The sequence below is a fragment of the Sus scrofa genome, chromosome 3 (genome assembly GCF_054392235.1).
Source record: "Sus scrofa isolate SSC_HxYL_T2T_F1_AM1 chromosome 3, Sscrofa_HxYL_maternal_Yorkshire_Landrace_v2.0, whole genome shotgun sequence".
NCBI lineage: Eukaryota > Metazoa > Chordata > Mammalia > Artiodactyla > Suidae > Sus > Sus scrofa.
Window position 1 is genome coordinate 124,622,120 of NC_139385.1, and position 13,298 is coordinate 124,635,417.

At 50.3% G+C, this 13,298-nt stretch overlaps 1 protein-coding gene across 5 annotated transcripts in view; it reads left to right on the top strand.

The window, feature by feature from the left end:
- The window catches only part of CIB4 (calcium and integrin binding family member 4), a 98,398-nt gene that overhangs the window by 39,807 nt on the left and 45,293 nt on the right, over positions 1-13,298 (top strand). The window contains exons 1-2 of one of the 5 annotated variants that reach the window (XM_085019922.1): positions 8,313-8,427; positions 9,186-9,220. The exons of 3 other annotated variants lie outside the window; for them this stretch is intronic. In XM_085019922.1, the coding sequence (XP_084876048.1) occupies positions 8,374-8,427; positions 9,186-9,220 (89 nt within the window). In that variant the 5' untranslated portion in view covers positions 8,313-8,373. Of the gene's footprint in view, positions 1-8,312; positions 8,428-9,185; positions 9,221-13,298 lie in introns of those variants that run through there. One more of the 5 variants, XM_085019923.1, reaches the window with a different exon arrangement.

The following is a 13,298-nucleotide window of genomic DNA, read 5'->3' on the forward strand; positions in this document are numbered from 1 at the left end:
ATTAAAAAAAAAGAAAAAAAAAAAAAAAAGAAACTTGGCTGCTTCTAGCCCTTTGCCTCTGCTATAATAACTTTAGTTTTTCCCCGGGCAAGGTGAATGGGAGACTAAAGGGAAAAATATCTCTTATGAGAAAGTGGAGAAGAACACACAAAATTTACATATCAAGATAATTCGGGGTCCACCTTTTTCCTCTGGGAGAATCTGCTTAACCCCCAAATAAATTTCACTCTCCTCTGGGGAGCACGGAGGCTCTTTCTTTTCAAAAGATGGGATCTAGTTCACCGTTTCTCTAACGGTACCCCAACCCCACCTCAGACTTCCTAGTGTTGTGTAATAAAGAATTTGGGGGGCTCATGTCCCTGGCTTATGGGAGGTACCACCACTCCGTCCTCGGGTCTCCCAAGTGATGGGAGTGTGTTCACTCTTCAGGGTGGGCCTTGCAAGCCATGTCTGAGCTCATGCTAATGAGATGACTCAGGATGGGGGGCTGGCTGTGCCAGAAAGACCAGCCGTGTAATTAGAGGGTTGGGTTTTGAGCCAGCTGATGTCAGCCCGACCTCTGCTGAGGAGCCAAGGGCTGGAGATGAAATTCAATCACGTGACCGCTGATTCACTCAACCATGCCTACATGATGAAACCCCAATAAAAACTCCAAACGCAGGCTCGGGGGAGCACTTCCTGGTCAGGGTTGCATTATCAATGGTCTGGGAGGGGGATGCATCCTGAGGACACAGAAGCGTCCCCTTTAAGACTCGCTGAGACTTTCCACTGTGTGTCTCTTCATATCGCTGCTCCTGATTGGTACGCTTGCTAATCAATCTGTCGTCCTCCGCCTAGCACTTTCCTAAGTTCTGTGAATTGTTCTAGCTTATTATCAAACCCGAGGGGATAGTGGCCCCTTAGTAAAGTGCAGGTGGCATGGGGACCCCAGAACTTGCGGCAGGTGTCTGAGTGTGGAGATTTGCGGAGGGTTGTACCTTTCACCTGGCAGGTGCACTGTGCCCAGAGGCACCTGCCTGCTTCCCACTACACCTGGGGAGCCCTGCTCACCTCTCAGGAGGCTCAGTCTTCTCCACGCACAGGCCCACGCCCCAGCCTCATCCCAGAAGCCAGACGCAGAGGCAGGACAACTATCCTTGGGTGGAGCGTGACGGGAAAGGTGACACGTGGTGTGGTGAGCAGCCGTCTTGGTTGAAGGCGGTGAGCAGGGTGCAGTGCTTCTGGCCAGAATTCCCCCGCCCCACTTCCTTCCTCTACTGTCAGTTTCCAGGCTCCAGCCTAGCTTGCATGGCTGGTGAGGGTCACCAGGGCTTCCCTGGACCGGTCCTCCCAGGCCCCAGCTCTCCCTGGCTTCCCAGGCCCTCCTCCAGCTGCTCTTACTTCGGTGTTCTCTTCCTGGCCTGGCCTCGTGGAGCCTTTCCTTGATGTGTGCGAGGAAAAGAGAGTTTATTCTCTACACCTGCTCAGATCTTCCTCTCAAGCTTCCACCTCCTAGACTTGCTGTCGTAATATTTCAGTGACTTCCAAGTTGAATGCTTGCTTTCCCGTATCAATGTTTCATCTGTTTGAAGATTTACTCTGTTTCAAACTACCCTTCCGCCCAGACCATGAAAATGGGAAACTGAACTGGTTTAGACCATCTCTTTGGGAGAGACAGTCCCTCTGTGTACATATTCAGTGTTTCAGGTTTTGTCACCCCTTCTCTACCCTGAGTCAGTATCTGGGTGCATGAGGGGGGCTCACCTGGCCATGGGGAGGCATCCTTAGATCTGTGCCTGTTTTGCGCATTTTTGCTGGAGTCCACTGGCGCATGACTGTCCCACCTGGCCTTTGGGTGCTGACCTGCACGGTGGGGGTCCATGGTGTCCCATTTGTCCCTGGGAAAGTGCCTTCCTGGGCTCTGCATCCTGCCCAGGCCTTCGCTAGAGCTCAAAGCCCCTCTGATGCTCTTCCTGGCGGATGGGGGAGCTTCCGGGGCCCCCGCATGGCCAGGGAAGCCAGGAGCTCTGTCGTGATCACACCTCCCCTTCCCTTTCACTCCATACTGTGCTGGAAACAGCCGAGACTCCAAGGCAGTCGGCCCACCCCGCCCCCAGGGAGCTTAGGGTAGGGTGACTCGAGCACTGAGATTCTCAGCATCCAGGCTTCCTCTGTACCTTCCTCGTCTCCTCTGTCCCCAAGACAGGAAGGGCAGACCTTGCATCCTCTTCCTTCCTGCCTGCCAGGATGCCCCTGCAAAGGCCAGGGTCTGTACCCCTTGACCTGCTCTTGCCACACCATAAAAATTTGGAGAATCCTTTCTCCAGGCAGAGAGTAGCTTTCCAGTCTGCTCAGGTACAGGGAATTCAAACAAAAATCTAGTTGATGTTCAGAGCTGGGCAGTGACATGCTCCAGCAAGAGCTCCTGGCACTGATTGCAGTGGATGGAGCCCCTCTGAGCTGCAAGACTCACGGAAATAGATCTGAAATGATCTAGCATCTCATTTACACATTCCTTTCATAACATTTATGGTGGACCTACTATGTGCTGGTCACTGTTAGGACAGAAACTATCCCTTGAAGTTGTTTCTAGTAAAAACTTTATTAAGAGAGTTCCTGTTGTACCTCGGGGGTTAAGAACCCAACTAGTATCCCTGAGGATGCAGGTTCAATCCCTGGCCTCGCTCAGTGTGTTAAGGATCTGGTGTGGCCATGAGCTGTAGCATAGGTCACAGATGTGGCTCAGATCTGGCGTTGCTGTGGCTGTAGGCAGGCAGCTGTGGCTCTGATTCAATCCCCTAGCCTGGGAACTTCCGTGTGCCACGGGTGCAGCCCTAGAAAGACAAATTATACACACACACACACACACACACACACACACACACGCATATATATGTATATATAAACTCCGCATTCTCTACAGTTCACTCAATTGTACAACTCAGTATTTTTTTAGTGTATTCACAGAGTCATACAACAATCACCACCATCTAATTTTAGAATATTTCCATCATTCCAAAAAGAAACCCCACATTCGTTAGCAGTAACCCCTTCCCCCCAGCTCTCCACCCCCCAGCTCCTGGCAACCGCTAATCTACATTCTGTCCCCATGGATTTGTTGATTCTGGACATCTCATGTCAATAAAATCATACAATAAATGGCCTTTTGTGAAGAGCTGCCTTTCTTTCTTTCTTTCTTTCTTTCTTTCTTTCTTTCTTTCTTTCTTTCTTTCTTTCTCTCTCTCTCTCTCTCTCTCTCTCTCTCTCTCTTCCTTCCTTCCTTCCTTCCTTCCTTTTTCTTTTTCTTTCTTTCCACTATGCTCACGGCATGCAGAGGTTCCTCAGGCCAGGGACTGAACCTGTGTCACAGCAGTGACAATGCTGGATCTTTGACTTCTAGGCTACCAGGGAACTCCAGCTTCCTTCATTTAATGTAATGTTTTCAAGCTTCATCCATACTGTACCATGTATCAATACTTCATTTATTCTGATGGTCTCATAATGCTGCATTGTATGAATATGTCACATTTTATTGATCCATTCATCAGTTGATGGACACGGGGCTGTCTCCACTTTTGGGCTGTTGGGAATAATGCTGCTGTGAACATTCACATGCAAGTTTTTTATGTGGACAAATGTTTTCATTTCTCTTGGGTATATAGACCTAGGAGTGGAATTGCTAGGTCATATGTGTTAAAAAACAAAATTCATCTGAAAAAATCTTAAAGTTCTTATTACCTTTATTCAATGATTCATGAATCAGGTGACAAACAATCTAGCAGCTAGAAAGGAGCTCTCGGGAGCTGTACAAAGTGAAAAATTATATAGGCAGAAGGGAGAGGGAGCAAGGAAGGTCTAGCAGCAAAAAGAGGATTGGTTGTCAAGGTCACTTTCTTCAAGGGAGGGCAGGGGTCTGGCAGGCTGATGACCGCACTAGGACTGATCAAGCAATTGCTGCTGGCCTGGCTTGAGAGTCCATTTCTGGGAAAGCTGAAACAGTAACTAAGTTTCGGTTTGATGATGTGGGGCCTTGCATGAGTGACTCCATTTTGGGCCTATTGTCTTATTTTTAACATATGGTAACTCTCCTTAGTATTTTGAGGAACTGCCAAAGTCTCTTCTAAAGTAGCTGCACCATTTGAAAAAAAAAAAAAAGAGTTCCCGTCGTGGCGCAGTGGTTAACGAATCCCACTAGGAACCATAAGGTTGCGGGTTCGGTCCCTGGCCTCGCTCAGTGGGTTAAAGATCTGGCGTTGCCGTGAGCTGTGGTGTAGGTTGCAGATGCAGCTCGGATCCCGTGTTGCTGTGGCTCTGGCATAGGCTGGTGGCTGCAGGTCTGATTCAACCCCTCGCCTGGGAGCCTCCATACGCCGTGGGAGCGGCCCAAGAAATAGCAAAAAGACAAATAAATAAATAAAATAAAAATAAAGTAGCTGCACCATTTAATACCCCCATCAGCCGTGGATGACGGCTCTGCATCCTCACCATCCTAGTGGGTGCGAAGTGGTACCCGACTATGGTTTTGATGTGCCTCTCCCTCATGGTGAACGATAGTGAGCATCTTTTCATGAGTTCCTGGGCCGGCCACACATATCTTCTTTGGAGAAATGTCTGCTCAAATCCTTTGCCCATTTTTTCTTTTTTCCAGTTGGTTTATTGGCCTTGTTTATTGTTGAGTTTTTAGCATTCTGTAGGTATGCTGGACACAAGTTCCTTCTCAGACCGTTTTTGACTTTGAAGAAACATCGAAATCAGATGGGAGCTGGGGTTGCAGCTTTAACCGTTGGTGGAGTTCATTGCCAGGTGACAGAAACCTTGCGAAGAATGCATTTCATCCCACGCAGAGGGTTCCTGCAGGGACAGACCCTGCAGGGGAAGCGTGCGGATCTTTCCGGGCAGGCCTGGGCCCGCTCTCTTCAATTACACCCCGTTCAAAATCTCTGCCAAAGAGGAGTTTGAGAGATGTAACAAGCTGGAGGAGGGTAGGGATGCTGGTTGGTTAGTGTATTGAAGGCAGAATCGCCTGGGGAATTTTTCATTTCTGTTTTTTCTTTTTCAAGGAGCATAGCCTTTTATTTCTTGAGCAAATGAGATGGCACAGAGAAAAGTATTTTGGAATTACAAAGAGATGCAAAAGTAAGGTGATATTCTTATTGTGACTATTGTTAGTTGTAGGAACCAATGAAAACCCTCTCTCTGGGAGGAAATCAGAGCCTGTGCGCAGGGGAGAGCGGGCAGGGGGTTGGTGGTGGGGCGTGAGGGGGGATATGAGAGGATGAAGATGAAACCTAAAAGGGAGAGGACGGCGGTGGCAGAGTTTGCAAACCTTGGTTACCTGTGTGTGAGATGAGAGTGACATCTTTGTGATTTCTGGCGTATTCTGTCTAATTATCTACTTAATATTTTTCTTTAGATGGGCTCCTATTTCTTTTCCTTAAACATATATTTATAAAGGAAACATATCACAGGTAAAAATGGCAAACCTGCATCATTTTCAAAACGGAAGGGACAGGACAAACCAATAGAAGGAAAACCGCAGAGCGTCCTTAAGCTCTAGCTGGAGGGGTTGTTTCCGAGCCTGGAAAACTCTGCAGACTTCTCGGCCTGGCTCCCCTCTCCTGGTCCCTCAGGTCCCTGCCCCAAAGGCCTCTCTGCAGGCAGCTTCTCAAGCCCACCCACCTCCACCCTGGCTTTCCTTCTTTCATAGCGCTTCGATGAATAGGTGTGGGTTTTCCTATGGCTTCTGGCCTCCTCACACTGGCTGTCTCCACCGCCGGGCTCAGTACATGGGTGTCGAGTAAGGAGTCACGACAAACTCTGAGCGGCAGGTTAGAGTTTGATCTGTGCCTGCGGCCCCTCCCACCTCAGAAACTGGAAGGCTGAGCGAGACTTGAGAAGGAGGCAGCCTTCTGGGGCCTGATCCTGTGACCTTTCCCCAGGACCAGGGCACCCAGGCTCCAGTTCGTCCCCGGCCAGTAGCCAGCTGAGTGACCCCGCAGCATCACTGAACCTGGCCAGCTTCCGCCCTCCCCAGAGCTCCTGGAGCGTGACAGGTAGACACTCCTCCGACAGACACACCTGGCAGAGAAGCTGCTCAGTCCATGAGAACAGATGCTCAGAGGGTTTATGGAAAAAGCGATAAACCGTGGACTTTGCCTGCTAACATCCTACCCTTTCTTCCATGTCCGATTTTATTTAATTCGTTTTTTGAAGTGAGAATTTAATTTGTGTGTGTGTGTGTCTTTTGTCTTTTTAGGGCCACACCCGCAGCATAGGGAGGTTCCCAGGCTAGGGGTCGAATTGGAGCTGAAGCCGCCGGCCTACACCACAGCCACAGCAACGCAGGATCTGAGTCACGTCTTCGACCTACACCACAGCTCACGGCATCGCCGGATCCTTCACCCACTGAGCGAGGCCAGGGATCAAATGCTCGTCCTCATGGACCTTAGGTTCACTAACACTGAGCCACGATGGGAACTCCGGAATTTAGTTTTTTATTGAAGTAGAGTTGACTTACGTTGTTGTGTTAGTTTCAGGTATATAACAAAGTGATTCAGTTACACACACATAAATGTCTGTTTTTTTCAGATTCTTTTCCCGTATTACAAAATACTGAGTAGCGTTCCCTGTGCTATGCCGTAGTCCTTGCTGGTTACCTAGTTAATAGATAGTAGTGTATATGCAAATCCTCAACACCTCATTTATTCCTCGATAGACTCACGGGCATAGAAAACAAACTTATTACCAAAGGGAAAGCAGGGGAGGGAGAATACAGTTTTGAAATTGCTCACATTCAATGTACATCTACTTTGTCAGGCCCAGTTTTAAAGAGTAATAGAGTTTACCTTTTACTGAGAACTCATTATGCCCCAGGCACCTTGCTAAATAAGAGGTTTGTATATTTACCATTTAATGACAGCCTTGCAGGAGTCCTATAAAGTAGGGATTTATTATTCCCATTTTACTGATGAGGGAACTGAGGCTCAGAGGAGTTTTATGACTTGCCCAAGGTGATGCAGCAAGAAGTGATGCAGCCAGCCCACATGTTACCCACCACATGTTAACACCCATGTAAATGTCACCACCTACGTGAAGATTCCCACCCAGCCGTCTCTTCTTCTAAATACTCATAACGCATATGACCTCTGAGACGACACCTGCGCAGTTTCCCTTGGGGTGTGTGCACCTGCGTGCGTGTTTGTGCGTGTGTGCGCATGTGTGTGGCAAGTATTCGTTCCTCGAGGGCTGAGACCACCCTCACCATCTGTCCCCAGAGTCAAGCCAAGCACCCGGGGTAGGTACCTCACCTGTCCTGTCAAGTAAATAAGGACTCCTGGGTTTCTCCTGGGTTCTTCCTCTCCATGGGGGACAGAGGAAGAGGAGCGAGGGGTTGCATTTCCGGAGATAGACGTTAGCTCGATCAGAAAGCCCTGGGCTTTTACCTAGGAGAGCACGTGGAAGGACATGGGTACAAGGACAAGGATGCAGACACGGACACAACGAGGGTGGCTGTGCAGACCTGGGGACAGGACAGCTTTGGGGGGACCCTCCTGGCCTTCAGCGTTGATGTCTAGGCTGGACCGCATCATTCTAGACTCACTCTCCATTCTGTGCTCTGTGCCCACAGCAGACGGGAGGAAGGGGAGGGGGTGGCACCGGGGTATTGATTCCATGGGCATGGGGCCAGGACTGGCAGCTGCCCTGTGCTTCCTAGCCCAGATTCCATACTGTCCTGGCTGGTTTCCACACACTCTGACCTTGACTTTGGAGAGTCCCTTTCTTAGACCCTCTGCCTATTATCCTCATCTGAGTGTGCCCGTTGCTCCCTCGGGGACCTGACCGATGGGGTAGAAGGCCCTTTTCTGTGCTCTTTGGGCCACTTTGTGACATCAGGGTCCAAGCTGACTCATCTCTGTGTCCCCACACCTGGCATAGTGCTTGGGACTAATGGTTCTAGTAGCTGATACCTACCGAGCCCTTATTATGCACCAGGCCTCTTTACCCGTCTGAATTCAGTCCTCACAACAATCCCATGATCGCTGGCCCCATTTTACAGATGAGGAAACTAAGTAAGGCACAGAGAGACTGAGTAACTTGCTCAAGGTCACATGTCTTGTCATCATGCAGCCGATCTGGGATTCGAACCCGGGCAGTGTGACTCCTGAGCCAACAGTATGACTCTCATACCTTTTATGGGCTGCCTTTCTGTCTGCTGTTCTGGGGGTGATATGGCCCCGAGGACCACAGGAATCTGTTTCTTTGCCCACACAGAGGCTCAGGTAGAATGGGCAGAAGGTGGAATGTAGGTCTCCATGGCAACCGTCACTGGGTGCACAGCTGGGGAGCCCTTGGGGTGGAGGTTCTGCTGCTGGCAGCGAGAAGGGCAGGGCTGGCATGGGGCAGTGTTTGAGGTACCAGATGCACTGGGAGGACCTGGAAGAATACCAGGTGGGGAGATGAGGCAGAGGCGGGGGCTTCCGGACGCACGTGGGATGGGAGGGAAAACTCTTGCCCAAAGCAGGAGAGGGAGTTCCCGTCGTGGCGCAGTGGTTAACAAACCCGACTAGGAACCGTGAGGTTGCGGGTTTGGTCCCTGCCCTTGCTCAGTGGGTTAACGATCCGGTGTTGCCGTGAGCTGTGGTGTAGGTCGCAGACGTGGCTCGGATCCCGAGTTGCTGTGGCTCTGGCGTAGGACGGTGGCTACAGCTCCGATTCGACCCCTAGCCTGGGAACCTCCATATGCCGCAGGAGCGGCCCAAAGAAATAGCAAAAAAAAGACCAAAAAAAAAAAAAAAAAAACCCCAAACAAAACCAAAGCAGGAGAGTTTACCAGGCTGGGAGTGGGGGCCCTCGCCTTTGGTAAACCTACATCCCTGTGACCCAGAGCAGCCCCGGAGAACCCCCCCGCCCCCCCATTTGTCTCCTGCTCCAGAGCGCATGCTTTTAGCCTTGTCTCCAATCCTCTCTGCAGGTCTGTAAAAAACCATCTCCTGCCCCAGGCCATCAGAGACGGGGAGGGGGTGGGGCTCCGTGTCCTCCTTTGCCACCCCCTGGGGCATCCACTGCCAAGGCCTTCGAGCCTCGGTTCCCTGGTTGTGCGATGAGAACAGGAGCTTTACCTCCCCAACCTCTGAAGCTCCCCACTCCCCGGGGGGCCAGGATGGGCAGGATGGGATGGACTGTTCACCTCCCCGTGGTCGTTGCAGGCCCTGACCTTCCTGACCAGAAATGAAATCCTGTGGTGAGTAGAGGGGCCCCCCTTGCCCTCCCCTTGAGCTAACATCTTGCCCTGGTTCAGCCTCACCTGGTCCCCGAGTGTGGTCCCTGCTCAGAGCCACAGAGGCCTGGAGACTAGCTTGGCAGCGGGCAGGTGGAAACAGAACTGCAGCCCCAAGGTTCCAAAGTCATGATCCCCCCCAGGCCTGAATACAACTGAGTGGAATGTCAGGCTCCAGGCTGCAGCGGGATCCAAGACAAGGCTTCTTCAGAGAAGCACGGAGCCTCCTGGGGGTGGGGAGGAAAAGGAGGAATGGGTGTAGCGAGTGGGTCTGAAGCCCAGCCGGCCATTCGCTGGCCCGGTAAAGCTGATGGGCTGCTGAATCTCTCTTACCGCCCCCTCCCCTCCCAAGCATCTCTGCAGCGCCTGGTCTGCAGCAGACGGGGCGGGGCCCTGGGAGGGTAATGATGAGTGCCCGGTGAGTGATGGGCGGTCTATAGCCCAGCCCCTGCTCTCCAGCAGGTGATGGCAGGGGGAAGGCTCCAGGCTAAGACAACTATCTCTGACCCCTTGACCTCTCGAGGGACTGGGGAGGGAGTAGATGGCCTGAGAGACATGTGAGCGCTCAGCCCTGGCCGGTCCCGACTGAAACTTATTAGAATAATAAAGGCACTCACAACGGGTGGGGTGAGGTTGAAGGTGGGGACCCCCCTTAGATCCCCCCCACCCCAGGACCCTCTCCTCTCGTTGTCTCTGCTTAGACTCACCCTCCCCAGCCATCCTACCCAGCCTGGAAGCCACACTTCCCACTCAGAGTTCCAGGCAGGACGATGAATCTGCCACAAGCATGAGACTTGGGCACAGATGGGAACTGAGGGGTGGCTGGGGCACAGGGAGCCACGGAGACCAGGGACCGTCACGGGGTTACATGACTTTCCTTTTAAAATGAACATCTGGAGTTCCCGCCGTGGCACCGTGGGACTGGCGGCATCTCTAGAGCACTGGGATGCAGGTTTGCTCCCTGGCCTGGCACAGCAGGTTAAGGATCTGGCATTGCAGGGCTCAGCTGCGGCCTGGATCTGACCCCCGGCCGGGGATCTCCATAGGCCAAGGGGTGGCCAAAAATTTTTTTAAAAATTAAAAAAATTGCTCTCTCTCTTTTTTTTTTTTTTTTTTTTTTTTTTTTAAATAGAGGAAAATGTGAGAACACTCCAAATAACCCATATCCTACTAGCCATATATCCTTTTTTTTGGTATTTTCTAACGAGGAACACTTGAATGAAAATGAGATAAAATTTAAAAATTAATATGTGAGCAAGGTCAGAAAATTCAAATAGCATAGAACATTCTAAATGAAAAGTCAGTATGTCTCTTCCCTCTTCCCAGGCCTTCTCCGTCAGGATAGCCACTGTGCACAGAGAGTTGCTCACTAAAGCTTCCAGAAGAAAATTTTGTAGCTAGCCCTACATAAGTAGCCTTGAAAAATCTGACCCCATTCCTACCGAATCATCTACCCATTCACAGTGTAGCTTTGTACCAGTCTGGCCTCGTAAGTCTTCCTGTTGGCTACTTTCATGTAAAGCCTGCAGAGATCTGCCTTGTTTGTTGCTTTGTTTCTTCATGGCTGTGGAACATTCCTTCCCATGAAAGAACCGACATTTATTTACCACTCCCCCCACAATGCACACTTACCTTGTTGATGCGTTTTAGTTTTACAAATAACGCTACAGCAAACATTTACGCACAAAAAGCTTATCCAACAGGTGAGAGTAAATCCACAGGAGAGATTTCTAGCCACAGAAATGCTGGGCAAAGGGTGGGTGTGTTTAAAATGTCGTTAGGGGAGTTCCTGTCATGGCTCGGCGGTTAATGAGTCTGACTAGCATCCATGAGGACGCAGGTTCGATCCCTGGCCTTGCTTGGTGGGTTAAGGATCCAGTGTTGCCCTGAGCTGGGGTGTAGTTTGCAGATTGAACTCAGATCCCGTGTGGCTGTGGCTGTGGTGTAGGCCGGCAGCTGTAGCTCTGATTTGACCCCTAGCCTGGGAACCTCCACATGCTGCAGGTGTGGCCCTAAAAAAGCAAAATAAGGTAATAAAATAAAATAAAGTAAAATAAAATAAAAAAGTCATTAGGGATGACTACGATTGTCCTGTAGAGGCTGTGCACCAACAGGCTCTCTCGCCCCTTGTGCATGACCCCGCCTGCTCCCCGTCCACTCCCGGAAGTCCAAGGACTCCCAAATGATATTCTCTGAATCCCCTGGGCCCCTCATATGTGCCTGGAGGCCGCCCAGGCTAAGTGGTGGTGGCAGTGGCATCAGCAGAGAGAGGGGAGGACGGGAGGGCGGGTGTCTCTCTTTGGACACAGTCCCTCCATCTTCCCGAGCTCCCTACTGGGCTGCTGAGAAAGACATTCTGGGAGAGAGCTGACCTTAGCGCCGCTTCCTTTCAGAACCGCTCCCCGGGGCCATGAGGCCGTCCCTGACTAGTGCCAGCCCCTCACCTCTTTCCCCACTTGTTGAAGGTGACCTCCCCATGCGAAGGGCCTGGTCTGATCTGTGTCGTCCTGGGGAGCAGGTCCCCATGAGAGATGCCAGCCAAGGCTCCACTTCAGCCCGGCTTCTCGAACTGGCTTCTCTCAAAGTGGCCCCTTCCTTTGGCAGCTCCGTGCCTGTGGGTGAGGGGCCCACCTGTGCCCCCTTGGGTAGCTCCTGCCCAGGGGCTCCCACTCTCTGGGGGCTGGAAGGACAGGATGGGTCGATGCTGGGGGAGGGAGCTGGGGTGCTCTTGCTTCAGGAAGTGCAGTGGTTCAGCGCCTGCTCTGCTTTGGTTTCACCACTTTGGAGACTTTCAAATGAGACAGAACAGAACAAGCACGGAGTGGGGGACAGAAATGCCAAGATGGGTGGGGTGATACCAAGGAGAGCTCTCTGCTGCTTCAAACTGAAGTGAGTCTCCAGACCCAGAAGACCACGTCCTGGGGAGATATTGAGGGTGTGGAGAAAAGGGAGCCCTCCTGCACTGTTGGTGGGAATGTAAATTGGTACAGCCACTATGGAAAACATATGGCAGCACCTCAGAAAACTAAATATAGAACTATCATATGACCCAGCAATCCCACTCTTGGCCTTATATCCTGATAAAACTTTCCTTGAAAAAGATAGATGCACCTGTCTGTGCACTGCAGCTCTATTCACTGTAGCCAAGACATGGAAACAAATTAAATGTCCATCGACAGACGACTGGAGTAGGAAGGTGTGGTATACATACACAATGGAATACGACTCAGCCATAAAAAAGCAAGATAATGCCATTTGCAGCAACGTGGATGGAACTAGAGACTCTCATACTAAGTGAAGTTAAGTCAGAAAGAGAAAGACACATACCATGTGAGATCACATATCTGGAATCTAACATATGGCCCAAATGAGCCTTTCCACATAATAGACATTTATGGACTGGAAAACAGACTTGTGCTTGCCAAGGGGGAGGAGGAGGGAGGGGGGGTGGGCTGGGAATCTGGGGTTAATTGATGCAAACTATTGCATTTGGAGTGGATAAGCAGTGGTATCCTGCTGCCTAGCACAGGGAACTATATCCAGTCACTTGTGATGGAGCAGGATGGAGGATAAGGTGAGAAAAAGAATACATATATAGTCACACACATATATATTGTCATATTTATATATATGACTGGGTCACTATACTGTGCAGTAGAAAATTGACAGAACACTATAAATCAACTCCAATGGAAAAAATAAAAATCATAAAAAAACTAATAAGTAAACTAAGTTCTCCATTAAAACTAGTAAGTAAACTAAGAAAAACAAAGACATGGGAGCCAGGAAACAGAGGATGCCAACACAATGGAATTACAAGGACGACAGTGAAGAGAAGCCCAAGGATGATAATGGCTCAGGCAGGAGGCCTGAAAAGCAGTAAGTCCAGATTCGAATTAAGCATCCAGGGGTTCTAAGAGTGCTACCCCCAAGAAAATAAAATGAACCTACAGTACATTACATATCACACAATGTATATAGCGATATTAAGAGGAATTTACCGTACTATGGAAAGTTTGCGGACAAAATAATGATGCACTGA